At 44.9% G+C, this 27,066-nt stretch overlaps 1 protein-coding gene across 3 annotated transcripts; it reads right to left on the reverse strand.

The window, feature by feature from the left end:
• Positions 1-26,510, reverse strand: xrn2 (5'-3' exoribonuclease 2). Of its 3 annotated transcripts, none has more exons than XM_028396534.1 (31): positions 26,295-26,369; positions 25,564-25,691; positions 25,020-25,131; positions 24,746-24,857; positions 24,280-24,338; positions 24,111-24,200; positions 23,942-24,014; positions 23,771-23,821; positions 23,537-23,694; positions 23,322-23,396; positions 23,105-23,238; positions 22,745-22,802; positions 22,561-22,668; positions 22,433-22,477; positions 21,484-21,627; positions 21,286-21,330; positions 19,910-20,004; positions 18,688-18,823; positions 13,274-13,381; positions 12,918-13,007; positions 12,758-12,830; positions 12,564-12,647; positions 12,337-12,434; positions 11,780-11,859; positions 11,603-11,659; positions 10,499-10,567; positions 10,107-10,235; positions 9,334-9,452; positions 2,726-2,783; positions 1,204-1,426; positions 1-363 (listed from the first exon to the last, which is right to left on the reverse strand). In XM_028396534.1, the coding sequence occupies exons 1-31, from the start codon at positions 26,367-26,369 to the stop codon at positions 301-303; spliced, it is 2,949 nt and encodes a 982-aa protein (XP_028252335.1). In that variant the 3' UTR covers positions 1-300. The 3 variants fall into 3 exon arrangements, with proteins under 3 accessions (XP_028252335.1, XP_028252334.1, XP_028252336.1); XM_028396533.1 differs by having other exon boundaries at positions 1,204-1,432; XM_028396535.1 differs by lacking the exon at positions 21,286-21,330 and having other exon boundaries at positions 1,204-1,432; positions 26,295-26,510.
• Positions 26,511-27,066: the final 556 nt, after the last annotated feature.

Genomic DNA, 27,066 nt, shown 5'->3' on the forward strand with positions numbered 1-27,066 from the left:
TTACTGTAATTCGTTTATTTTACTGTTCTTTTTTTTTACACGAACATGTTTGAAGCGGCTTCTCAAAAATAAATTCATCAGGACTCCGTCCTCCACTCACTGGCTTTTTTTTTTTTTTTTTTTTAAACAGGCTGTTCATAAAAATCACAAATGACATAAGACGTCTTTTTTTTTAGTACAACAAAAAAAAGAAAAAAATTAATTGTACAAGAAGACAATAAAAAAAAAAAAAGATGCCGTGTTCCCCTAAAAATAGGTGCCCGTCCCATAAAATCCCAAAGTCTGAAGTTACTTTGAGTTTCAGTTCCAGTTGTAGCGCCTGGATGGAGGAGGGGCCGGGTAACCTCTGCCCGAGCTGTAACCCTGAAACACACACAACACACACACACAGGGTCAAACACAAGCTTCAAAGCTTCGTCACCAGATTAGTGGAATTATTTCAAAACAAGCTTCTCATCTTATTTCTGCTCTGATGAAGTGAATACAGCAGCTCCGCTCACCTCTGTCAGGTGTTATGGGCTGAACCTTCCTGGAGTAACTCTTTATTTTTAAAGAATCGACTAAATCAGAGTTGCATGAGAAAAAAAAAGTTCCTTCTGTGTGAATTATTCAGATTATAATCCAAGTCTTTGACACGGCCGTCTAACTCTAAAACTGGACTTTTACAAACCCCAGAAATAATCTGAAGTTATGGTCACATCACATTCAGAGCTCGGTTTTAATCTGTGGCTGCTCTCGGAATATAATCCAAAACAAACACAGAATTAAATTGCAGCATCAACGGCTCTTTAGGTCATGAGAGAGTGTCCAAACATAAACCGATCGATGTCTTCGTTAAGGAGCAGAGGAGCTGAGTGTTGGTTCCAGCTTCTTGTGTTTGAAGATGTTTTTTCTTTGTTGTTTACTTTGTGTTTTACATTTTATAGCTTTACATAAATCAAATGTTTGAACGGATCATTTCACTGATTTGCTTTGTAAGAAAAAAAACTTCCGAAACAAACTTTACCTCAAAACATGAATAAAATAAAGAACCGCTCAAAGACTTCCCGTTAGTTCAACCAGCTGATGTTTTCATCGTGTTTTCAGATTTTAGCTGTCGGCCGTGTGACCTGCACACAAACAGCACTTCCTCAAACTTTCAGTGAAAACGCAGCTCCACTCTGCAGATGGAGGTTTAGCTCCGCCCCTCTCGTGTGTGTTTACCTGATGGTGCTGCCCCCTGTTGTCCCTGCGGTCGTGCCAGTCGTCTCTGCTCTGATTGTAGTGGTGCTGGTAGCTGCCGCCGCTGCCACCACCACCGCCACTGCCACCGCCTTGCCCCGCCCCTCCCCGCTCGCGGTTGGCGTTCTGGTGGTACGCCGAGTGCTGCGTCTGCATGGCCCGGTCCCAGCCGTGACCGCCGCCTCTGTACGGCTGCTGCTGCTGCTGCTGCCTGCAAACACATGGGAGCATTAAACAGGCTGAGCTGCGTGACCGGTTCCTGTCTGAAGTGGGCTCTGAGACCTTGGAACTTGAAGAGTACCTGTTCAAGCTGTTTACACATTTCATCAGAAAAACAACCCGAGGACGGTTTGATGCTTCACACGGTTCCTGAGCTAAAACTGTGACGTCATTCTGAATTTAACTTAATGTCACGTGAAAGAAGAAGAGAACTGCATTATTTTGACCTGGTTCATAAAAACCAGGTCCAGCTCAGTCCTCAGAACTTTACTCACTACTTTTTTAGTATTTAGCTTAATATTAATATTAATGATCCGACAGCAGGAAAGTTTCACAACTAAATATTAATAAATGAAAAACAGAAAAACTGGTTTAATTTTTTTAAAATGTAAAATTTAAACTGGAAATATTTAAAAATGTTCTGTTAATTCAAATAAAAGCAGCTTCACAGACTGTTTCCTGTGCAGTGACCCTCCGCCGGGTGTTTACCGAGGGATTGAGCTGTCAAAGAGACAAAGCTGCCTCCTCTCAGGGATGAGCAGCATCTCCACGCATGAAGTGAAATATTCACATATGACCGGCTCATCCCTGAAAGCAGGCGGCGGCCACATTGCGTTGGTGGGACGGAGTTTAAGCCGGCACGCCGCGGCCCTCCAGAGCACAGCCGGCGGACAATGTGTCAATCCAGCAGTGATATTAAAGTCTCTTCTGAGAACAATGAGGAGAAGAGGAACAGAGCGCGGCGGCCCCATCCCTCATTACTGAACCAGGTCACACTCTGACCGGCGCCGGACTTAACGGAGCGCTGGAATCCATAATCCCCCTCTCTGCAAGTTTCCTGCTGCATTTCATTTGGTCCGGGCCTGAGTGGCTAAAGAAACTGTTTTCAGTCGCCGCTAATAACTACTGACCTGTGGTGACACGGAGCCACAATGGACCTGAGGAGCTGAACCAGAGAACCTGATTAGGACTTTGGAGAGGTCTACAGCCAGAATCAATAGGCGGTCTGTGTGGACCGGCTGGGCCGCGGCCGCCGGCAGCATTAGTGATGCCTCATTAAGTTGCACAAACCTCCTTGAGAGAAATTTGTTTTAGAGCGGCGGGAAAAAGAATCTTAATTCAGGAGCAGGGGGGGGGGCATGTTAGAAAGTTTGAGGAACCGTCTCCACATCGCTGAGACTAGAAATGAAACCGAGTCCGAAGGGGAACAACATGTATGGACGACACTGTTGGTGTCCACGTCAGAGGACGCAGAACTGGTCTCTGCTGGAACCGGGACACTCACCTTGGAAACTGGGGCTGGAAGGAGGGGGGCGCTCCCTGGAAGCTGTTCTGCCTGGAATCTGCAGGGAACAAAAGACACAAGTGCTTCTGCTGAGTCTCCAGTTTTTAAGAGGCCGAGAGCTCGGCAGAAACCTGAAGGGTTTAAGACAACATGGCCGCTGTGGCGAGACGCCGCGTGTTGTTATTATTATTATTATTATTATTATGATCAGCGTGTTCTCATTGTTCCCTGGAAACAAACACCATCGAGCAGACAGAACTCAGAATAACAAAAACTAAACACGCTGCATGTCAGACAGAGGCTCTGAGTGTTGGTCATGTGACCGCTGCTCACATGTGACTTCATCATGGCGTCCTGATTGTTTTTGTAATATTTGGTCTTACACTGTATTTTTTACGGATTGTTAATTTCATGAAATATCACAAAGTGATGCTTTCACGATGCTTTCAAGGACATCTGTAAATTCAAACTATTTTTTGGCGGTTTTGGCGATTTGAAGAACAGTTTGCATTCCAAACAGACTCTGGGATTCAAAGGGTTAAATTCAAATAAATCAAACCAACAAAACGTCTCAATCACATCGACAGAGGACGTTGACGGAGTCAAACTGACGAGAAAAAGCTCCGGTTCACTTTTTAAAAAAAAGAGTATTTGACATGAAACATGGACTATTAACCCCGTTTGTGCCAGCGTTAATCTCAAGGGTTAAAAAAAGAAAGAAAATAAACCTCTCTGCCATGGACACAGAACAAAGTTCAGTTTACATGATAAAATTAAGATGTTTTAAAATCACACCAGGCTCTGGGGTGTGTGTGTGTGTGTGTGTGTGTGTCTGTGTGTGTGTCTGTGTGTGTGTCTGTGTGTGTGTGTGTGTCACAGATGAGGAGAGAGCGAGAGCACAGCATTTGCATTTTTTGTTCAGAAAATGAAATAAGCATTCAGCCGGCAGCATTGTGGACGCCTCAAGTACCCTGGTTCCATCGCTGCAAGCCCTTCACAAAGACACACTTAAAAAAAAAAAAAAAAAGGGGGAACGGCTTCTTCCAGATTCACCGTTGCCAAGGCGATGACCAGCTGCGAGCTGCGGACTTGTTTGTTTATAGGGGCAGGCCTGCCGAGTGGCTGAGCCCGCGCTGGGTGAAGGGTGCCGTGAAGAAGACCTGCGGGCTCACGCTAACAGACGGAGAGGGAGCCGCGGTAACAAATCACTAACGATAAGATTTCCTGAGCGGGACGGCGGGTTGTTTACGAGCGCGGTGTTTTAACCCTGCGCCTGCCACAGCTACATTTAAAACACACCAACAGCAAGAAGACGGGCCTTTAGCTTTGGAGCACATGGAGGATGTTCAGAGTTAAAGTGATTTATTATCAGGGTCAGGTGAACGTTATTGATCATGTTCTATGAAGAAATGCTGACAAGTTTAAAAAAAATATGCAGTCCCTCCTGTGGCCTCCAGGGGCTGACTTTAAAAGTGAGTCCATCCTCATAGACCTCCATGTTAAAACTTAAAACGGCAGAAATAAACGTGCGTACAGCCGGGTACAGCCTCCAAGTGGCCACATGCAGAACTACAATTTATTTCTCAGCCCTGGAGCTTGGAAAAAAACCCACTGCCTGCTGTCTTCAGTGCGAGAAGGTAAAATCTGCATTTAGTTCCAGAAGTTTGGACTGGATGTTTCAGCTTCTTATCTGCTGCACAATGAACTCTCAGCCACAAAGTTCATCCACCTCCATTCAAGCAGCTCACACATCAATCAAAGGGGGTCAGTGTGGAGGTGGTGGAGGACTACAAGTACTTAGAGGTGTACTTATACCACAAACTGGAGTAGGGAAAGAACATGGACACTGTGTACAGGAAGGGCCAGAGCGGCAGCTGAGGTCCTTCAACATCTGCAGGACGATGCTGAGGATGTCCTCTGAGTCTGTGGAGCCATCATGTGTTCTGCTGTCTGCTGGGACATCAACAGACTCAACAGAACCATCAGGAAGGGCAGCCATGTTGTGGGAGAGGACCTGGACTCTCTGACAGAGGTGACTGCTCAAATTCCAACTGAGACTCAAAGTATTCTGATGTTAAATGTGCATGTAGGTCACAGCAAGCGATGGCTGACACCAAGTGAAACACAGACTACTTCAGTGCCAGACTGTAAAATCACTGCAGTCCATGTTTGATGCATAAAGGAACCTCTCACACTTTGACTATTCAAAAAAAACTGAATTAATTCTCATCAGCTAATAAACCAAAGAAAGTCAAGTGGGAAATATTTCGGCGGTTCTCTCCTGACGGCTGCACAGCAGCAGTGGAACAGACAATTAGCAGCCAGCAGGCAGACTGCTGTTGGTACATTATCATTCTGTTTTTGTCATTCAGTTTTCATGTTTGATTATCTCCTCCGCCAACAAACTTTAAGTGGACCACCCAGTTGGGCTCCAATTATAACTCCACAACTCTCTAGTCTTCTCTTTCTCATCACCAGCGATGACTGAAAGGAGGGAATTACAAGTGGACACCTGTCAATCTCCTTAATTAACAATGATCTGAAAGTGTATGGACCCCCAGTCTGCGCCGGACAAAAGCCGACAAAGGATTACGCTTTAAATCCTTTAAACACGCTGTGGCCACTGTATTAATGCGGGATTACAACCGCGCTAAACAACTAAACATCTCTCTCCACCTCTTTTCAATTAGTGCAGCGACTATTTGACTCAGATCCCGTCCAGCCGGCTCAGACTCAGGACTGTAACTTCTCTATCCGCCGGACAAAGCAGCCTCTGCTGCTGCTGCTGCTTCACAAACCAGGAGCCCATTTCAGCAGATTAAACCCTTTATACACACAGATCAGGATCAACCTCTCCGACACATGATGAAGACTCAGTTTCAATACGGTTACAGAAAATCTAAAAACATTCACCTTCAGTATATTTGAACCAGACGTCCCAGCCGAGGGTTTGAAAGACATGCTTCTAATTTAGACAGAGCTTGTAAAAATGCAAATAAGTAAATTAACTTTAGCACGTGGAGCGTCCACTTTTTCACCATTAGCAACACCTGTGTGGAAAAAAACACTGCATCCCGACTGACTTGTATCCATGATGGTCTAAAAAGGCTAAAAGTTAAAATTAGATTAAAAAAAAAACAATTATTCTGTGAAAGGACTCATGAATTCTGAGACCTGTAACTGAAGCGGGTCTACCAGCTGCTGTGAGCCGCCTTTGTGTGCAGTTGTTAACTGTGAAGTGGCGGCGAGTTTGCGGGCTTATCGGCCGCATCAAACCGTTACTTTCCTCTGCCCCTGGTTAAAATTTGGTGTCACTGCGTGTCAAGACAATAATGGCCACCAGCAGAGACTCCCCTGGTCGGTTATTAGACACCAGCTGGTCGGGCTGCGGCGCACAAAGCCCCGCGGCGTGTTTCAGAGGCCGCGTGTTGACACATCACCGCAGGAGGTAGCAGCGCTGTCAAAGGGGGAAGTTAACTTTGGTTTCAACCCTCTTCAGAGCGCATCACACGCCCAATCAAACGGGATCCTCCCGGATGCTTTTATCAGAGGGGGCCACTGTGTCCAGCGGAGCCACTCCACAGTCTCATTACTGGGCCCAGGCTCCCACAACGCTAATCAGCAACCCCCCCACCACCACCACCCCCACCCCCGCCCCTCTTCCCAAAAATAAAACCACAAAAGCCCAGAGCAGCAAAGCTGCAGTGATTACTGGGCAGGCAGAGGATTGGCCCTGAGAAAGAGCTATCTGGACAAAAGCAAGCCTCTGGCCTCCTGCTGCAGAATAAGGCCTACTTGCCTGGATAATCACATTCCTGCACTCACAGACTTTAACCATCAACAGGAGCAAAAAATGTCCAGAGTCACATATTTAGTCTAATTTTCTGGTTTTACAGCAGAAATGTCATCTAATATAAACGCTACCTTCCACAATGAAACAATCCCGGTCCAGGCACTTCAGCTGATTTAATAAAACTCATCCTCTGCCACCAGAATCACACACGAGATTCACAATCATTCCCTTTTTATTAACATTTCTCCGTGAGCTGGGCGAGATTAAAAAAAAAGGAACAGACGTCCTGGGCCGCTAATTGGCGAGTTTAACACTGAGAACGAGCGGCAGAGGCCAGGGGAGGCGCCGCTGCGATCCGGAGGAGCCAAAAGCCCCCCCTCCCCCCATTTGCATCAAGTGCCACCGGAATAGTCTCGACTCCCCCGCACGCCATCAGTGGGCAGATGAGATTATTCATCTACTTGCAAATTGGCACATCAAAGTCAAACTGGAGGAGGGCTGGCAGAGGACCGTGGGGCCGCGGCCGGGCCGTGATTAGGAGCCGGGAGAGAGATTCTACCTCCGTGTGTGACGACTCGTTCAATATGTGATGAACAAAAGGGAGACGTTTAATCATGTAACACAATTATGTGTGTCTCAGTTTGGCAGCTGGGTCTAATTTCCTCGGTTCGGTATGTATATGCATACGTTCACCTGCTTCACCTGGGCACTATGTGAACAAAAACTCAATCTGTGTTCACTGTGGTCCTAATCCGCTCCTTGTTTGGGTCACATTTTACAGATTAACACATTCATTTCCATGTTCAGGGAGGTTTCACCCATGTGAGCTAAGATATTGATCCCTTACACAGAAAGCTGCATGTCATCTGCATCACTGTGCTTTAGATTGACTCATCAGACAGGGTCCCCCCTCCAATCATGCAGCTCCCTGGTCACTGAAACGTGTCCTCTGCTGCTGCTCACACCTCGAAATGCTTCTAATGGACATCACAGCTTAACGATAGGACCAGCAGACTGGTCAGCGCGAGGAAGAGGAGTCAGCGTTCACTGTCAGAGCTGCTGGTCCCGGGCAGGGACAGCTGCTGGAGTCTCCGTCTGCAGCTGTCCACAAACATTTGACAGGACAGCTTTGGTCCACACATGGAGGACATGGTGCTCTGCCCGTCTTGGCTGCGAGTTAGCTGCAGTTGCTGGATCTACAAAGACACTCGGAGTGAAGCAGCTTTCTTCACAACTGATCTTCGGCTGCACTAAACTGGAGAAATCAAAGTTTGCATGTTTGGAGTTTTTGCGATCTCTAAACACACTTTTCAGGAGCCGTCAAAGAGTCGAGTTAGAGAGAGGACAGCGACAAACTAAACCACCACGACTACAGGGAACAGAGAGAAAACACCAAATCCAAACAATTTTACCATTCACTCCACCCCGCTCGAGGAAGCCAAGTAACTACTTAAGACTGACTCTTGCGTGGATGAAAATCTCACAATGACCTCGCTCTTCAAGACACAGCGTGAAAAGTGAGGTCGCTGTGAAGAGCAACATTCCAACGAAGAAACCGTGAATTTCAGCTGGAGCCGCAATAACAGAGAAGATCAGGCAGCATTGTTCGGTTCAAGGTGACCGCAGCGAGTCTGACAATTCACCAAATTTCAGAGTGAAACTGTGCGCTTGAAACAGCGTTGGATGTGGCGCCATTAGTTCTTCTTTTTAAACAAGAACTTTCATGTGGAACGGAGACGATGAGCCGTTTGTTTTTGAGTCTCAGCTTCACGCGCGCCGTTCAGACGGTGTTTACTGTCAAGTACACACAGCCCTCCAAACACTAACGCACTGAACCAAAGACAAACACAATATAATAACTCCTTCTTTTAAAAGAAATATTTGATCTCTTTTATCTCGTGGCAAAGAATAAACGTGTGTTTTTCTGGCCTTGAGTGTCACAGTGAAGCGTGGTTTATATTCTGAGCTCACTCAGTTGTTCAGGGTGAAAAGAAAACATTTAATCAAATCTAGCGTATTATCTGCCATCAAAAACGTAACAAATATATAAAATACAGTGAATCAAACATCGTGACAGCTTCACTGCCAAAACTACACCGCTCAGCTGCCTTGACTTGATGCATACGAACTTAAGTGACATCCAATTCTTAATCCAGACGTCGGCTTCAACTCTTCTCGGAAGGCTTTCCACAACTTGTTTGACCGTTCATTTGTGAGGTCAGACACTGATGTTCTGAGCCATATAAACCCATTCCATCAAGCTCTCTACACTCTGTTCCTGAGCTAATCTGACGGCCACATGAAGGTCTGACAGAAAGTCGGCAGCCCGCACTGTGTCTCTGCTGAACCCGCTCTGTCATTTTACGTGTCCTACCACTTCTGGCTGAGTTGCTGACATTCCTAATCACTTCCACTTTGTTATAATACCATCGTCAGCTGACTGCGGAATATTTAGCAGAGAGGAGATGTCACGCCTGGAATTGATGCACAGGTGGCATCCTATCACAGCAGTCAGGAAACTTTAACCAACCAGCAGCAGACACTCATCCACACACAACACCAAGGACCAAAAGTAAGATACAATGAGCATGTATATACGACCACCAACTTTACGCAGCCAGAGCCTAGAGGGATCTGAACAGCATACGTCTGAGAGCGGCCAGTCTGCATGCCGAGGTACTCGATGTTATACACCTGTGGCCATGGAAGCGTTTGGAACCCCTGCATTCAGTTATGTGGATGGGTGAATACTTTTGGGAATATAGTGTATGTTGAGCCTTTGTGGTGTATTTGTGTGTAAGTGTGTGCTTCTTACGTTGGAACGGCTGGTGGCCGCCGCTGTGTGGAGGACGGTAGTTTCCTTGGTGGTAGTTGCCCGGCGGTGGAGCGTTGCTGTACTGCCCGCCCCCGCCCCGGTTTCTGTTCATACTGTGACTGGAAGGAGAGAGAGAGAGAGTATGTTTATTTACTCGCACTATAAACTCCAACGTGTCTGCCGAGGTCAGCTGGGATGAAAACTCCCAAAGAGATTCAACAGGGAGGGGCGGCTGCACCTCGGATGCATCACGTGTTTAGTTAAATCTACACGACTGTACTGAGTGAGAGAGTGATTTTTCTCCAGGTTTTCACCACTCTCCATCCTCTGAGCAGCACCTGCCCGTTTGGCCCCATCAAAGCACGTAACTGCCTGAATTAAGGAGTTTAAACAGGGAAAAGGAAAGAATACGTCGATTCTTCAAATCCGTGCATAATTAATTTCCAGCCACGCTACAGTCGGACTGAGCCAGATGTTCAATTATTCACATTTCCTTAATGATAATATCAATGTGTGGGGAAGCGAGCTGAGATCATAATCAAGGACGGCTGGGAGCGTTCAAACATTTAAACATATTTCTCATTTTATATTACTGTACTGACTCACTGCAGAATCACTGAGGCTGGAAAATTAGATTAATACACAAAACGGGGCACTTCACAGGCAGGTGTGTGTGTGTGTGTGGATCGTCAGGACTGCCCGCTGCCTTCCAACAATGATTTCTGAACTCTAAGTGTCATTAAATGCTGTTATAGTGTAGAAGATAAACGTACCCCAGAGCCCTGAAGCCAGACTGGTCCAGGTGAGCCTGCTGCCTGTTAGGGTTGAAGCCCAGCCGGGGTCTCCACGGCTCCCTGTTCCTATTCTCCCAGTCCCCTGGTTTCAAGACCGGACTGGGAATCCTGCAACAAAAAAATAAAATATTGTACTGGTGTGAAAGGAAGGAGGCTGTTCTCATCACATCCTATATTTGTGTCATGGTCTGAAATTCCAGGAAAGAGAGAGGCGACGATAAGAAATAAAAAAAAAAACCAGAACAATGCACCAGCTGAATCTTTTAGCGGTGACAAAATGAAAACTATTTCCACAACTGACATGAAAGCTGTTAAAGTTCAGCAAAATAATTTATGAGATAAATCACATTTAAAAAGAAAAGAGCCCTCACTTCGCTCCAGACAGGAGGACCGCCTTGAACACAAAACCATCTGCATACTGAGGATCCTTGAACTTCACTCTGGAAAGAAGAAGAAAATCTTCAATTGAGGACAAGAAGGCTTCCATTAGCTCACACCATTTTTAAAGGGAAATTTCTGAAAGGACAAAAAATAAAATAAATCTCCCCTTCAGCACAGAGCCGGGTTTGTGATGGTCGGTGTCAAGTATTATCATTTCTGCTGTGGGGGTTCTGCATTATGTCTAAAACCTGCCGCCTAACTGAAACGGAGCTACACCGAGGCTGCTGGAGTCAAATGTTCACATCCATGAGTACAGACCACTGTACTAGAAGTTCAGCCTGTGTGGGCCCATTGTTCAGTGCAACATGAAGTCCTGCTCCTCTATGGAAAGAAGCACGATCATGGCTACAAGCAGAGAGGACGCACACACGTGTGTCAGAAATGTACCGTTCATCCACCAGAACCAGCAGGTACGACATGTTTTCACTAAAGTGTCACTGATAGTGGAAAATCATTCGTGGTTTCATAGCTGTGTGCTGACATCGCTCGCTGCGACTGTGACATCACTCGCTGCGACTGTGACGTCACTCACTGCGACTGTGACATCACTCACTGCGACTGTGACATCACTCACTGTGACTGTGACATCTGTGACATCACTCACTGTGACTGACATCTGTGACATCACTCACTGTGACATCACTCGCTGCGACTGTGACATCACTCGCTGCGACTGTGACATCACTCGCTGCGACTGTGACATCACTCGCTGCGACTGTGACATCACTCGCTGCGACTGTGACATCACTCGCTGCGACTGTGACATCACTCGCTGCGACTGTGACATCACTCACCGTGACCATTTGATTTTTATCCATGTTTGACGGGAGGATGGTGATTGTCAATCACAGCGTGACCCCGCCCACATTCTGTCTAATGTCTTTACTGGTAGGTGTGTGATGTTTGGGACCCGGGGGTGTTGCCCTGTGCTGGCCTTAAGAACTCAGGCTCTTCCACATTTGTTGTACATCGTCTGGACTAAAACACACAACCACTGCTACAGCTTAAAGTGTTGATGCTGATGACGGACTCACCCGACGGAGTAGTTCTGTGAAATGTCACGCAGCATCGGGATGGGCGACTTGACAGGTCTGAAGGATAAATGACAGTAAAAATAAATGAGGCACGTGGTCACGGTTAACCAGCTCTTCCTGTTGTGTTAGAGCAGCAGAAACTTGCAGAGAGGTGAGCGTAATGCCGGCGTTCCTTACTTATCTGGGAGAATAGGGTCGTCATCAAGATTTAATGTACCTTGGATTCCATGGCACAGCTCTGCAGGGATCTCAGTGCCCTGGAGGAGACAAAGGTGCAGTTTGGGTGCAGTCCTACATTAGTGGATGGATGCAGCAGCATCCCAGGCACATTTTTTTTTTTAACGCTCTGCCTTTATTCACACTGTTGATAAAAATGGACACTTCAGATGTTCATCTTGTTTTTTGGAGTCTTCAGGTCGTAAATGAGTGCACCTCATGTGAAGTGGTTCAGCCCTGGTAAATGTGCAGTGTTTTGCTTTCCTGACTGCACGTGCTCATTAAGAAGTGTTTATACAGAGAGAACCAGTCCAAACACTTGCTTCAGCTCATTGATGCATGATCAACGAGACTAAACCCGACACCTGCGAGGCTTCACGACACATCTGCAGCGGAGTGATCCCGCAAAAACACCAACGTTTGAGCCCCAGAAGAAGAACTAACCACGCAGCTGGCTGTGTCTGTGCATATTATATGATTCATGTACAATAAAGAAAGCAAAGCAGTGACTCTGTTACCTCTTGAGTTTCTACACGGTACAGTTCTCGGATGAAATCAAAGAGCGGGTGACTCTTCCCAAGAAACAGCAGGTCACTTCCCAGGCTGTTTCTTTTCACTGCAACAGAACAGACAAGTCAGGGGAGGAAACCAAACGGGGCACAGAGTGATGATCGGACTGGACAGTAGACTGGGTGTCATAAGAGACGGAACGATAAATTAACATGATGGACTTGTTCCGCCTCACCTTCCTCAAGTGTGAGGTCAGGATACACGTCAGCCAGAGCCGACCTCAACCGACGTTCATCCACAAAAGGCAGCAAGGCGACACCTTCGAGGAGAAGCACACGAGGAATAAACACAGAGTTAAGGAAACAGAGAAATGTTTCCCATGACTAAAGCAGCATGACGTGTTGGTGTGAATCTCAGAGACAGACCCACCCTGCCAGGCGTATTTCTTGCCGTTCAGATCAATAGCGAAGTCGTCGGGATAAAAGTCGATGATGGAAGAATCCTGCAGCGATCAAAGCGTTCAAATAAACAACGCGATGTAAAAACCATTTTTAGGATGACGATGAGTTCTCTGCCTGTGAAAACTCACCGGGCTGCTCATCAGGTTCCTCCATGTTGCTGGCAGGAAGTTACCGCTGGCGGCCGGAAACACTCCCATCAGCTGCTCCAGGGGCTTAAACTGCACAGAACAAAGACACATCATTACAGTGACCCCACGATGACATGAAATCACAGAGAGTCAAGTCAGAGCGGACGTGAAAAACCACTACACAACATCATGGAGTACAGAAACTCTCAACAAAGCTGGAATAGCGTTACACGGAATGACCTCACGTAGCAGCGAGGAGATTGCTGACGTCCGATTGGTGCAACATCTCTGTTCTAATTGAAACTGAGAAACACAGATATGAGACAGAGACGAGGCGGAGGAGGAATCATTCTCACTGGTTTGGTGTCTTTCTCGAAGTCGCTGAACATCTCTTTGATGTCTTTGAAGTCTGAGGCGAACGGGGCGTAGTGGAACGGGAAGTACCACTTCCAGGAGGCACAGCCCTGCAAACCAACGGGAAAACACACTTTAACAAGAAATCCCACATCCGACACACACACACACACACACACAAGGTGTTGTTTTACCCAAAAATCTGAATATTCGATTTATCAATTACTGGACAAAACTAACTAAAAATATTTATATATACTTTTAAAACACTAAAAATGAGATTGATAGTTGAACTGCAAAAATAAAAAAAATACTGCAATTCAAGGGGGGGGGCTTTAAATCTACAGTCATCTGTTTCGTGTGTGATGCTGATTTGTCGCCGCTTCCTTTGTGCTACAGAATATCAGCAGCATCAGACCTGAGAGGGAGCTAAAAAAAACAGAAAAGCTTTTCTTTGCCCTTTTTCCACAAAAGTTCGCTGCAGCTCAAAGCTTAAAATCCAATCTGACTGGACTAAGAGAGCTGTGCTGACATTTAAAATTCTTCACAGGCCTGCATCCTGATCAGTGTTTTATTCTGGTGTAACTCTCCCGCCTCACTTTCAACCCGCCGCTGCCACGTTTTAAAACCCCGCTGCTGATGTTTGTGGCTTAAACTACAGCCCACCTGTTGGCGCTCTGGGCCGTGTCCTCCCACACCTCAAAAATAATCCTCAAGGTTTTTTGTTTTTCTTCCCCTAGCCTAGCAGATCCAGCATTTGGACCACTTATCCTTCCTGAGCAAACACCTCGCACCAAAGAAACGACCTTCACTTCCCACAATCCACCTCTGAGAAACACGAGGTCCTCCGACAAATCCACCAATCCGGGCGCCTCAGCCAATCTCCTGCTTTAAAGCGCCTCTCCACTCTATTATTGAAAGATGGTCATTCAAATGATAATATGGGCCTTTACCATGATAAAAGGTAGAGGAGGCGCCCGTCCCCACATTCACGTAATGGTACAGATCATTTATGGAAATATGACAAAATGTTTCGTCTCGAGGAGAAGCTCGAGGCCGCCGGGGTCAAAGACCACTCGGAGAGAGAAATCATTTCAGGAAATAAAAGTTATTACTTCAGAGTAAATAAATAATACGATTCAATGTCATTTCCTTTAGTGTAAAAAAAAAAAAAATAAGTCTGGATGATTTAATCACATCTGGTTATTGATTTAGAATGTTCTGTAAATGTCTTCATAAACTGCTCTTTTAATTTTATTTTTATTTGAACCATGCGTAAACACACAGAGGGCGGCGCGCATTTAAAAAGTCTCTTTGTTTGACGCGTGAATAAAATGGATTCATCACATGATCCCGTCCTTTTTAAATCACCACTATAAATGCACAGCTGAAGGACGCTTTAAACTTCTGAACGCCGCGACACAAAAAACACAGAGTTCAGCGTGTTTTTCCTCTGAAACACTTCTGGACGGAACTTTCCAGAGAAAAATATCATTTACAAAAATATGAACGGAGAAAGGAGAGACATCCAAGGTGAAACGTTTATAATACGTTTATAACAAAGCTTTTCTCAGATGGTGACACGGCCACTTATTGAAGATTATTACCGATATTATCAAACGTTGGGTCAATTACTAATCAGACTGAAGATGTGAAACTGGTCGGCACCGATGTTCTGATCATGAATTTTGAACATTAAAGGCTCCATTTGTGCATTTTATCCTTTTATATATATATATATATAAACATTTAAACTATGCTACAATATTCACATAGTCTGCGTGAGCTACAAGACCCCAGAAGTGAACTGTATTTATATACAGTCCACATAATACGATAAGAGTAAAAGTACTTCTGAGGACATAACAAGAACCGAACCGATTCTGAGACACTAATACAAACAAATCAATACAAACATTAAAACCGGTCCCCCTGATCTGACACCAGATCTCTCAGAAGGAGCTGCGGCGCACACGTTCAAACACAAATTCCAAGAATCAATTTCGTATCATTAATCAGAAAGATGAATTCTTCTGTCCACTTCAATTAGCCCAGAAACTCTAATTTGTGGTGAACTAGTTAATAAATTAAATTACGACCAAAGTGTTTCTGTGGAGCAGTATGTGGCGAGCTGGCAGCGTGTAAAACCAAATGTTGTGTCTTGGTGCTGCATGCAGAGCTTCCCGTCTGTCCTGATCGCAGAGGTGTGCGTGATCATAACTCTGAAGCGTGAATGTGCGGCAGCGGAGAGCAGACACGTCCCCGTCCGCCAAGGGCCCCCCCCCCCTCCTTGCTAATGAATTCATTCAGAGCGGCCCCCTGAGACGGGCTTTGGAGTCGACAGCGGGGGCGTGCGTACGCAGAGAGCGACAATCAGCCCGGACAAATCCCCCCGGCTCAGCCTGAGGCGCCCCGGCTCTTCTGGAGAGGGCCCACGGCTGATTATTTCATTTCAAGATAAAGATCAATATTTTACAACAGTAAAATGATTTAGTGCGTAATCACACTGCAAACAGCGGCCAGAGACAGGCGGCTGGAGGCGGATGTTGACTTTTGAGACACAAACAGCTGCTCTGGTCTAACACAGAGCGGTGCGAACTCCTCTGATCATACATCACAGAGGGTGGTGCAGCTCCCTCCACATTATTCATTGTCATCACACAGAATGGTCACGGACACATTTCCAACAGTTCCCGGGTCAGTTTAACTTTTTCAAAACCGCATTTTCAAGTGGGTGGCTTCAAAGCGGGATGTGAGGACTGGTGGATTTGTCGGAGGACCTCGATTTTCTCAGAGATGGATTGTGGGAAATGAAGGTCGTTTTTTAGAGCGAGGCGTGTTTGCCCAGCAAGGATAAGTGGTTCAACGTCTCATTATGGCTCCGAGTTTACTTTGTATCAGTAGGTTGGGGGAGTGAAGATTATTCTGCTCAAGTATTTCTTGTACACAGAATCTAAGCTAAAACAAAGGAGGATTCTGGCAGGATTATTTATAAAAAAGTGTTTAATTTAGTGGAGAAGAGGGTCACCGTTGTGTTGTGCATCAAAGTTTTTTGATAAACTTGACACTTTTAAGTGGGTTCTGGATGTTCGGCGGTTACAGCCGGTTGTTTTTATTTCATCTTCATCTCACTCTAAACTGTAAACAGTGTCTTCTACAGTCCTCCTGTCAGATAGACCCCGATGAAGAGCACTGAATGAAGCCAATGGCTAAGATGATCAATTCCCCTGATTCTCAGTAACACTTACTTTTGATTTTTGGCACATATATAATCAATTAACATGAAAACAGACCAGTGACCCGTTCTTTCAGTTAGGGTGACCGTGCTCAGCAAACACTGGCATTCTGTTACTCAACACAAAGACCGATCCGATCACGTGATCGGAAATCGGGCCCGATTACGTGATTTCAGACTCGATCGGAATCGGACATTACCTCCTGATCAGGACTCAGATATATATTTATTAGGGCTCTCAAAGTTAACGCCTTCTGTGCAGGGTGGCTATGACTAGGCCTGTCGCGATAAACTACTCACTACTCATAATAATAATATCAACATTAATATTAATATCATTAATAACAACAATAATAATAATCATAATGTTGATGATTGGGGCCTTTCCAGTGTTAAATGTTCTTTAGAAATTAAAGTTTATTGATCTTTGAAAGGGTGTACTTGCATTATATTGGGGCAACAGTGGCGCAGTGGTATAGCAGGGTAATACAGTATCTAAAATAAAAAAAAAATGTGTTTCATATGTTTCAGTAATTGTAAATAGGCGTCAGAGGCATTAGGGGGCGCTAAAGGGGTGGCACCCGTAGCAGTGCCACAGGCTGCCACAGGTGATTTAAGTGGGGAAAATTAAAGCATCTGGTGCTGATGAATGGGGAAGCAAGCAGTTTTTTGACTGTATGAAGATTGCTTTGTGAACAGTATTATTTTGTTGTTAAGAAGTTGAAACTTCAATTTATTCAATCTGAGTCAAGAGTTAATAAACTGATATTATTTTACGGCAAGATAGAATCCCGTTTCATTCATTCAAATACACGTCAAACAAACATTGGGCATCAGCCGGTAGCTGCATGTATTGGACGTAGTAGCTACAATCATTATATTAGTTGAACATGGTCTCAAAACGACAATATTATCGATTATCGCAATAATTTCTCTTGGCAATTAATCACCCAGCAAAATCTGTTATCATGACAGGCCTGGGTATGACAGTTGCTTTTGGTGCGAGGTCTTGATGAGCTGCTGCGTGTCTGAAATCCTATTTACCGCCTTTATAGAGAATCTTGAAAGTATCGGATCGGGACTCGGTATCGGCAGATACTCAAAATCAAATGACTCGGACTCAAAAGCAAAAAAACCTGATCGTCCTACCATATACCCCCCCCCCCCCATTTATACTGAACCATCCGACAGCTCTGAAAAGGATCTAGAACTACTGGCAGCTACGGGTATAACCGCGAGAAGAGCGCTGACTTAAGTTTAAGGAGCCATCCTCATGGTGACAAAAGTGGAAACCGCAGCAATGCATGGGACGGTTCAGGAAACCACGTGTCACGGTTCGGCCGTGTGTTCCGTTCGGTTCAAGGCGTGCACATCAAGTAAAGCAGGGAGGCATTTTTCCCACCGACACGGAGAACTTGGCGACTAAACACTTTCTATCGTGCAAATTATATAATGACGTCATTCAGTGGGACAGCCAATAGCTACTTCTCTTACTGAGGAGCTGCAGCACTGGAGCATCTCTCTGAAGCACATGAAGCATATGAAGCACTGACACCAGCAGCGGCAGAATGGAAGCAGCAGAGAGTAACAACTGACCCTTAAATATGGCAGATGCTGGATCATTGGGATAAATGTTTGTGATATTTTCCCGAGTGTTAATAAAGCATAAAAAACCTCAACGGTGTGAACCGAACCGAAAACCGTGACCTCACACCCCTGATACAAACTGAACCGTGGACTTTGTGAAGCGTTAGCATCTGCTCTCTGTTGAATCAGATGCGGTATATAAACATCAGTTCTATATAGTTTTTCTAAGCTAAAGCATTTAACCCCATGTAGGATGGGTTATTGTGGGTTTGGGTGAGTCAGACGGCTGCGCAGGAACATTTCTGGCTTCAAGCTTGCACAGTGAAGGTTTTTGTTGTGCTTGCCTTCTCCCTATGTCTGACTACATAGTTTATTTTTATTTTTATTTTTATTTTAGATACAGTATTAATCCCAGAGGGAAATACAAATTCCTCCTTGTACACAGTTCTAATGAGACTTCACTTCAATGCTACAGTTAACTATTGGTGAAAATGATTAAACATAATTAACTCTTATGTTCCACATTTGCAGTGAAGAACCACAGGTTGAATCACGTCACTTCGGTGCCTGTTTGGATTCTCACTGCAGTGTTACCTGGTAGTAGTAGCGCAGCACCCAGCAGAGCCCCTCCACGTATGACTGAACCACCTTCCGCCTGAAATCCTCGTCGCTCACGTCCACGTCAAACTTGGTCTTGTAGTACCTCTGCTTCCAGCCCTCCTCCCACAGCCTGCAGACACATTACATGCAGATTTCAAATCAAAAAGTTCAACAATCCAAAGGGAAGATTCTCACTCTAAAACTGGGCATCACATAATAAGCTGCTCCCACCCACACTGATGCACAGACAGGTGACCCCCCATGACACTGAGAACAAACTGAGCCTGGGTATCACTGCTTTAAATCCATGTATGACCTCACACAATAAAGAGACTGCTGATCACTGGATGACACATTAAGAAGTGTGAGTAAACCTAAACATCACGAACGCTTTCTGTTCATCTATACGGCTGAAGGAGCTGCAGAAGGAGTCTAATGGCTTTGACTTCTTGGTAGATTTTGGGCTGCGATGCTGTTCTGTGCACATAAACAACACCGCCCAGCATCTGTGCGGCGGATCCTCAGAGCGGCCCGCGGGGAGCTCCGACTCCTGAGAGGAAAGCCTCCATGAATACCAATTTAGCCCGATGGATTTAGCAGCTTTGACGAGTGCGTCACAGAGGAATTTACTCCGGTGCTCCTGCTTTCCATATTAATCACGTGCAGAGGGAAGTGGGAGCTGTTCAGCAGAGGCGAGTGTGTGTGTGTGTGTGTGTGTGTGGGTAGAGGAGGTGGCACAGAGTTTAACAGCTTGAGCTGCAGCGCGGTGGCATTAATGAGTGCATCTCTGGCTGTTTTCGTTAACACAACCTTTGCTGACTGAAGCCGGTCTGTGTTTGTTTTTATGAACCACGTGCACGCCGGCTGCCGGACACTCACAGCACGGTTTCGTTTTGGCTGCAACCACAAAGCCGGTTAAGTTTCAACAGACAGGAAACGACCAGATCTAAAACCACCATATATGACTATACCGAGCAGTAAAGAGAACCTGGCTGCTGATTGGATGAAGCATCAGTACAAACGTCCTTCAACATAACCACACTTAAGGAAAGTCACAGAGAATCTCTGAAAGCTGGCAGGTAGCAGCAAGCATGTCTGCAGGTCAGGTCAGGAGGCATTGTGGGTAATGGCGGTGGCCCAGAATAGAAAACAATGCGGAGTAATCCGAATTTTTTTAAACTTTGTTTTAGAAAGTATTAAAAAAAAAAGAAAGTACCTGACGTTGTCCTCGGGCTCCGGCTCGCTGTCGCTGTCCTCGGCTTTCCTCTTCATCCCTCGGCTGTCTTTGCTGTCGCTGGGTCCTGCAGACGACTGCTCAGGGCGGCACAAAGAAAATATATATAAATGCATATTATTATATTAGCATTACAATAAAAAAAAATTACATTACAGCGTGTATCGTGTGTTATAAAATCACTGCCGCTGAGGTATAAAGACGGCGTTTCACTGACAGAAATGTTATTACAAATTATTTAATAATAATTAATAATATAATATAATTAATAATATATAATTAATTATTTAAATAATGAAAAATGAAATGGTAAATATCTGTTGCCACAAATAAAATATAAATAAAATATATGAACAAAAGATGAATTTTTCATATCGAGGAATAATGTACATCGCGCGCGGAACAAAGACATTCTGTTATAAAACCTTTTCTTCGATAATGAGTTACATCAACCATCCACAGCGCTGTCAGGTGGAACTGTGTGTGTGTGTGTGTGTCTGAAGGCCGCTGATGCAGCCGGGAAAAATAATCACTGCCTTAGCTACTTAGCCTTCCTTTTTTTACTGAAGCCTTTGTGCTCCTTTCATTCATGTGCTAATGGTATGGACGGTCAATAAATTTTAACGCTCACAAGGGCAGGAAAGCTCGAGAGACACTTTAAACAGGAGCACAACCATGAGCTGAACCGAACGGCGGCGTCCACGTTACACAGACGCCCGCTTGCTCCAAACAAAGAGGAAATTATCCACAGGAAAGGCGGGCGGGCTTCACACGGACTGAGAGGATGATATCAAACATTCCAGGAATGTTTTTCCAAACAAACACATTTATCGCCGCTCAATGGAAACATGGACGGAGGATGTGTTACTTTCAGACTTTGAGCTCACTGCGAGACATTCGGTTTCCAATTATGTGAAGAGTGGAGTTGCATCGCATCCTACGACCACAGTTAAGATGTAATCACACACCTCAGCAGGTGTAGGCGGTGCAGCAGACAGAAGGTCGTGAAAACAGCCACCGCTGCACTAAACACGGCCTCTGGAGTTCCTGAACCGGAAATTCATTCATTGAATGTTTTAAAGGACGAAGCAGTGCAGTCCTGCAAACATACAGTTTTCTGTTGATGCGGATGTAAGTATTGAGTCCAGAGGAGGGCGACGTTCACACTAGTGATGCCGACACGAATGTGAACCATTAATACAGAAAAAAACAGACCAAAAAAACAACAGTCCTGCTACAATATGTTAAGCTGATGCTTGCTGAACTTTGAAACTACATAAACTGTCTGGTTATATTTATGTTATTGTAAAGACAGACACATATATATACATATATATGTGTGTGTATGAACAGCTTACATTGCCGCCGTTCCTCATCATTGCTTTCAGGGACTGAGCGGCATCCTTGAGAAAGAGAAGAAAAAGAGCCTTCATAATGACATCTGTGTGTCTCCTGAATGCACGCGTGGAGCGCGGTATGACTCTGATTTCAAAGGAACGCTGAATGGAACCATCTAAGACAAACCCCGTCTGTTCCTCACACACGGGCAGCGGTACCTTGTTGTGTTGCTCTCTGCCCTGCATCCTCATGTCGTAGGCCTGGTGCCGAGCGTTGTGGACGGGCTCGGGCCGGTGTCGTCCCCCCAGTGCCTGAGGGGCGAACTGGCCTGTGGTGAGGTAGGCAGGGCCCTGCTGCTCCGCCTGCAGTAACAGAAACAAGTCCAGATGAGGACAGGCGAAGACCGGTGAAATACTGAACCTAACATTTATTTCGATATACATTCATATATTACAGGTTTGTGGTTAAATCAATTAGTGGACCAATATGAAAAACTATGAAAAAATGTTTGCTTTTGTACTTGTAGGAAATAAAGACCAAATGCAATGTGAATATTTTTTGTTTTGACCTGATTTTGGTTTAACCCTCCTAAAACAGAGCTGTTGCAACAGAAATTGACATGCGCTGTTCAAACTCCAGTAGCTCTGGTTATGCTCGAAGGCGAACTGTTATAATTATAGTAGTGAAAGGGTTAATATAATTAAGAAGACATAGGAACATACACAAGATAAATGTGAACTAATCCGATAAGAGCTGAATGAATGAGGAAGTGAACCAGAGTCTATAAAGGGGCGGAGTCGGACAGAATCTCAGGGTTTCTTGACGAAAACCAGCACCAGACTAAGTTACCATGGTAACAGACTCTGAGTATAAGTTACCTCATGTTATGAAATGGGCTTAACGTTACTCTTGTATCTCAGGTTTTAACCACGCTTACTAAAACTCCAGGTTTTTCTCATTTCAGCCTGAACATACTGTATGAAGCAGAGCAGAGCTGAAAAGCATTGAGTTATTGGCATTTGCCTGCTCGCTCCGAGGTCAGTAAAAAGGTGACCTTTAATACGTCTCTGAAGTTAAAAATGTGGAAATGTATTCACACCTCAGATCTTTTAACTCCCGTCTACTGCTGTGAAACATATTTCCGTCCATGCACTATACTTCACATACCTTCATCCGCTTTCTTTTCTCTTTATTTCTCCTCTTGAAGTGTTCCTACAGAGAGGAGAGGAAAAGTGACTTTATGACATCGACGTAAACACATTCAGTGACTCCGGTGAAGATCAGTGAAGTCTCACATCGTCCTCTTTGCGTTTCTTGAAGATGTTGTCCTCGGCCACTCCCACAGCCTGCATGATCATCTCGACACGCTCCAGGTTGACGTAGCCGTTCTGTGTCAGGTAGCCCTGCGGACGAACGCAGGTCAGAGCACAGCACACCTCATACAGAGCGGGCACGCTGCAGATAACCGACGATACTCACTCCAGTTTTGTGCACAACGTCTTTGTAGATGTTGACCAGTCGATCAATCGCTCCCTCTCTAAAGGAAAACAGACATCGAGAGCGTGAAGAGTCGCGGTATTATTCATGACGAGACATCTTTAACTTCTTTTACCAAACCCAGCGTGTAGCTACCACCAACAATAACCAAGAGAGGAAACTGAAAGTAAGCATAGTGCAACGAGGCAGCCCTAAGGGTTAATATTACTGAGAACTGCTTCAGAGTTTTTACAAAATCCCTTTTACAAGGTAAATCCTCGTTCACTGGGTGTTTCAGGGCGATCCATCTTAAATAAATCAGGTCTGAACGATGCAGACTTCGGGGGAAGCACCGAGGCTCACCTGATTTCTAAGGACGGAAGATGTGGCAGGAAGTCGTTTCCAACGAAGAAGCACATGAAGACCCAGTCGTCTATGCTCCTTTCAAAGTCAAAGGGAAACGGCAAACTGGCCATGGTCAGCTCTTTGGCCAGGTACTGAAAGTGTGAACCAAGATATTAGAGTTTATGGGGATGTTCGACTAAAGTATTCTGAGTCAAAGTGACGACGAGTGACCAACCTCCCGCAGAACACACAGTCTGATGAAGATGAACTCCTGCTCGGAGGCCGGCATCGTGTCTGCAAACTCATCATGCTGAAGTGGAGAAAACATTTTGTTTACATTCATCAGGATGTCAAGTGTGATCAACTCAACAAAAAACGCAGAAACCTCGACTAAACAGTCACTCTACTACTTCAACAGCTAGCGGCAGAATTATCAGCAGAGCGTCTCACCTCCCCCTGCTTCTCCCGGGCCGTCCCCTGACAGTCTTTAATATCATGACCCAACTGATTGCAGAGGGCGCAGGGCCGAGGTTTGTTGGGTTTAAACTCCTCTCTGATGATGGTGAAGTTTGGTTCGTGTGTGGCCAGGCCCAGCATGATCAGGTCAGCTGACAGGGAAAGAAACCGTGTTACCTCAGTGACGTGAACAACAGACAACATGACAGTGCTAATATGAAGGCTTACCATCAGCTCCACACAGGCAGTGGTGTGTGTTGGGGTCGTGGTTGGGTTGAGCTGTCAAAAAGAAGCATTAGCAGCGAGTTAACAGAGAATCAGACAATATAAAGCCGTCAAATGCTTTTTATGTTTATATGCAGTGGTATATTTTGTGGCTCTGTATCCTGGCAGGCGTACCTCTCTGTCTTCTGATGAAGTCCATAATCTTGTGTTCCCCTTCACCAGGAACGCTGGCATCAGACAGGAAGACCTGGATTTAAAAAAACAAACAAAAACTCAAGATCAGTGAGTGAAGACCTGAAACACGTTAAAATGAATCCTTATATTTAATTTAAGCTACACTCACAACAACATTCTTCCACCCTGGATCGTTGCTGAGTCTGTCTGCGACGTAGTATCGCAGACACTGTGCCAGGTTGTCCATGAACTCTGTCCCCTGCAGACAAAGGTCAGCAAATCAAAAACAAATCCTAAAATTAAAGCAAATGAAACTTCAGTGAATGCAGCTCACTTACTGGAGTGATACAGTTGCTGTCAAACCGCTCTTTCATCTCCTCCGGTGGAAGATAACCTCCTGTAGGAACAAATAAGTTTATGTTGATAAAACTTTATTAATCCCTGAGGAAATCTTCTGCCTGAGGTGACACATCAAAATACAACAGTATAAAATGTAATATTTAAAAATCAAAGCACAGTAAGTAGCATGACTGTCCACAATGACTCCAGCTCCACTCCCAGCACCGAGCCAGCCTTCCTAATGTGCTTGTTGAGTTCATCCTGCTGCCCCAGCACACTACAGCGTAGAAGATGACGCTGGAGACCACCGAGAGAGAGTAAAACATCTGCAGCATGGTCTGGCAGACGTTAAAGGACCTGAGTCTCCTCAGGAGATACAGGCGACTCCGTCCCTTCTTGTATGCTGCCTCTGTGTTTGTGGACCAGTCAATGTGGACACCTTGTAGTGTAAATTAATTACTACACCTCTCTGAATGATCTCCTCCCTCATGCGCTGCTTCTCCTCCACCAACTCTACTCCTTCTTTGGAGGCTCGAAACCGCCGAGAACGCTGCTGGTTCATTTTGGCACGAGGAGCCTGAACAGAGGCACACAGGGGTCATTTATTACAACGCTGGAGAAGAAAGTATAGAAGACATTCGACATGAAAGGCTGTAAAACTGCAAAAGCTGCTGTATTAAACTCAAACCGTGAAACCAACTCTATGACCAGGATGTGCTTTCTGTTGACACAGACTTACCACTCCATCAATGGCCATGTACAGAACTCTCCTTGGCCTCACAATATTGAAGAGGCGGTCAATGTACTCAAAAATAGCGACCATCATCTCATCTTCATTTTTAGGAGCAGGTCTGTGGAGAAAAGAAGGATTTATTATAATGACCATATTCTTGTAGTCATTGTGTCAGACTTTAAAGAAAGAAAAGGGCATTTCTTTAAAAAGAAAATGTAAGTTCGATTGCTGCAGCTGAAGCATTACTTTGAACGCTTTGTGTGCTCTGAATTACTGGAGAATCAACGCAATTCAGAGCCTGTCACCATGGTAACAGCAGAGGAGACCTCAAAAACCACTCCAAATTTGAGAGCCTGGCGTGCGGAAACGATTCGGAAATAGAAAATTCTGAATACTAGTTTGATAGAGCAGCATCTAATGAGTGTTTTAAGACTAAAATGGAGTCTGTAGCTTGAAGTTTGTAGGAGTTTGATTGCCTAGCAACTGCAATCAAACCAATACAGCTAATAAAGTTCTTCCAGATCAGTAAAAGAATGTTTTGTGTTCCTACTTGTCCTCAGGATGTGTGCACGGGTGAATAATCCCATTCATGTCCAGGTACAGATTGTCGAATTCCACCTCATTGGGATTTGGCTTGGTCGTATCAACAGGAATACGGACTCCATTACACTCTTTTCCCTGAGACAAAGAAACAAGTTGAAGGCCATTTTATAAACAACAGAGCTCCAACACAAACTGCAAACACAGATTACACCAATTATTCCTGAATGGTGGATTTTAAACTAAACCCTTAAAGACGTCACAGGCGGATGGGCATTTCTCCCTAGTTCCACCAATTAGTTAAATGCGTGTTAAAATATAATGTAAGAAATAAATACTGAGTGGAAACCGTTAAAGTCAGCTGCAGTCCTAGCTGCATTCAAATAGTTAACAGTCGGTGCAGAGAGATTACAGATTATATCTGGCTCGGTGGAGATTTTTTTTAAAAGCTTTTAACGGTGAAGTTGAAACTCAGGACATGTTAACACCAGCTGTTAAAGTGTACCGTTTTGTTTATCGCCTGACGTCACAGAAACTCGCGCCGTTTTGTTTACAGTCTCGGGAGAAGTAAACAAAAACTTCCGCTGATTTCAGCCTGCACCGCTAAACTCACTTATTCTGAACAAAATCCCCAGAAACACAAACAAAACACCACCGACGGCTCTTTAACGGCCAACAGCCTGACTTCTATATTTAAAACCAACACGAAACAAACACGGTAGCTAGCATGCTAGCACTTACCTTCTCCTCAACACAATGCACAATAATTGACGGATATTTTCGGCTAAGCCAACGGAAGAACGCCGGGACTCCCATCTCCGGTCAACAATCGTTTTTCTGTTTGCCTAAAAAAAACCGTGAACTTCTACAAAACGTTTAAAATCGCTTAAATAAAACACGAGAGCTGTAAGTGGATGAGTGCAACGCTTCAGCTACATGCTGCTGGCCGGGGCCATAATGTACTGTATCCGGTTCAGGACGACTGTTTCCGGAGCGTTTCAAAGAGCCGCGTTAGCACACAGCGACACCAACGGCCAGCCCCGGTACTGCAGCCACAGAACTACAGAAGAACAGAACATTTCTGCAGCAACCAGTCTGTTTGTGGCACATTTCTTAGAGATTAAGAGCATGTTCAAGCACAGAGACGTCAATCAAATGTTGGATTACAGTATTATGTGTAATATTTGATATATAATTTTTTGAAAAAAACTTGAAGATGACCCAGAATGTCCTCTGTGAGATGAACAGTTTGATAGTTGAATGGCTGAAATCGGTCAATGTACGCTGAAGATACGCTGCGCCAAAAACATACGGAGGAATAAAAAAAGAAAAAAGGTGAAGAACAATAGTTTGATTGCTTAGCAATGGCAAACAAACTAATAAACACTAAATTTGTATAAGGTTATTTTATATGTTTGTTCATTTTGAATTATAAAGAATTACTTTTTTTGTTCAAATGTAATTGTGCTTTACTATTATCCCAAAATACCCCAAAAGCAATGTTAAAAAAAGG

This window comes from Parambassis ranga, chromosome 24, assembly GCF_900634625.1.
Source record: "Parambassis ranga chromosome 24, fParRan2.1, whole genome shotgun sequence".
Taxonomy (NCBI): domain Eukaryota; kingdom Metazoa; phylum Chordata; class Actinopteri; family Ambassidae; genus Parambassis; species Parambassis ranga.

What these genes read in the sequence shown, in the direction of transcription:
- xrn2 (XM_028396533.1), bottom strand. Translation starts at nt 26,369, where the DNA reads ATGGGAGTCCCGGCGTTCTTCCGTTGGCTTAGCCGAAAATATCCGTCA. An exon ending in ACGTTGTGCACAAAACTGGA is followed by an intron (nt 22,669 to 22,744) that starts GTGAGTATCGTC and finishes GTTCGTCCGCAG; the next exon opens with GGCTACCTGACACAGAACGG. An exon ending in GTCCTCCTGTCTGGAGCGAA is followed by an intron (nt 10,236 to 10,498) that starts GTGAGGGCTCTT and finishes TTTTTGTTGCAG; the next exon opens with GATTCCCAGTCCGGTCTTGA.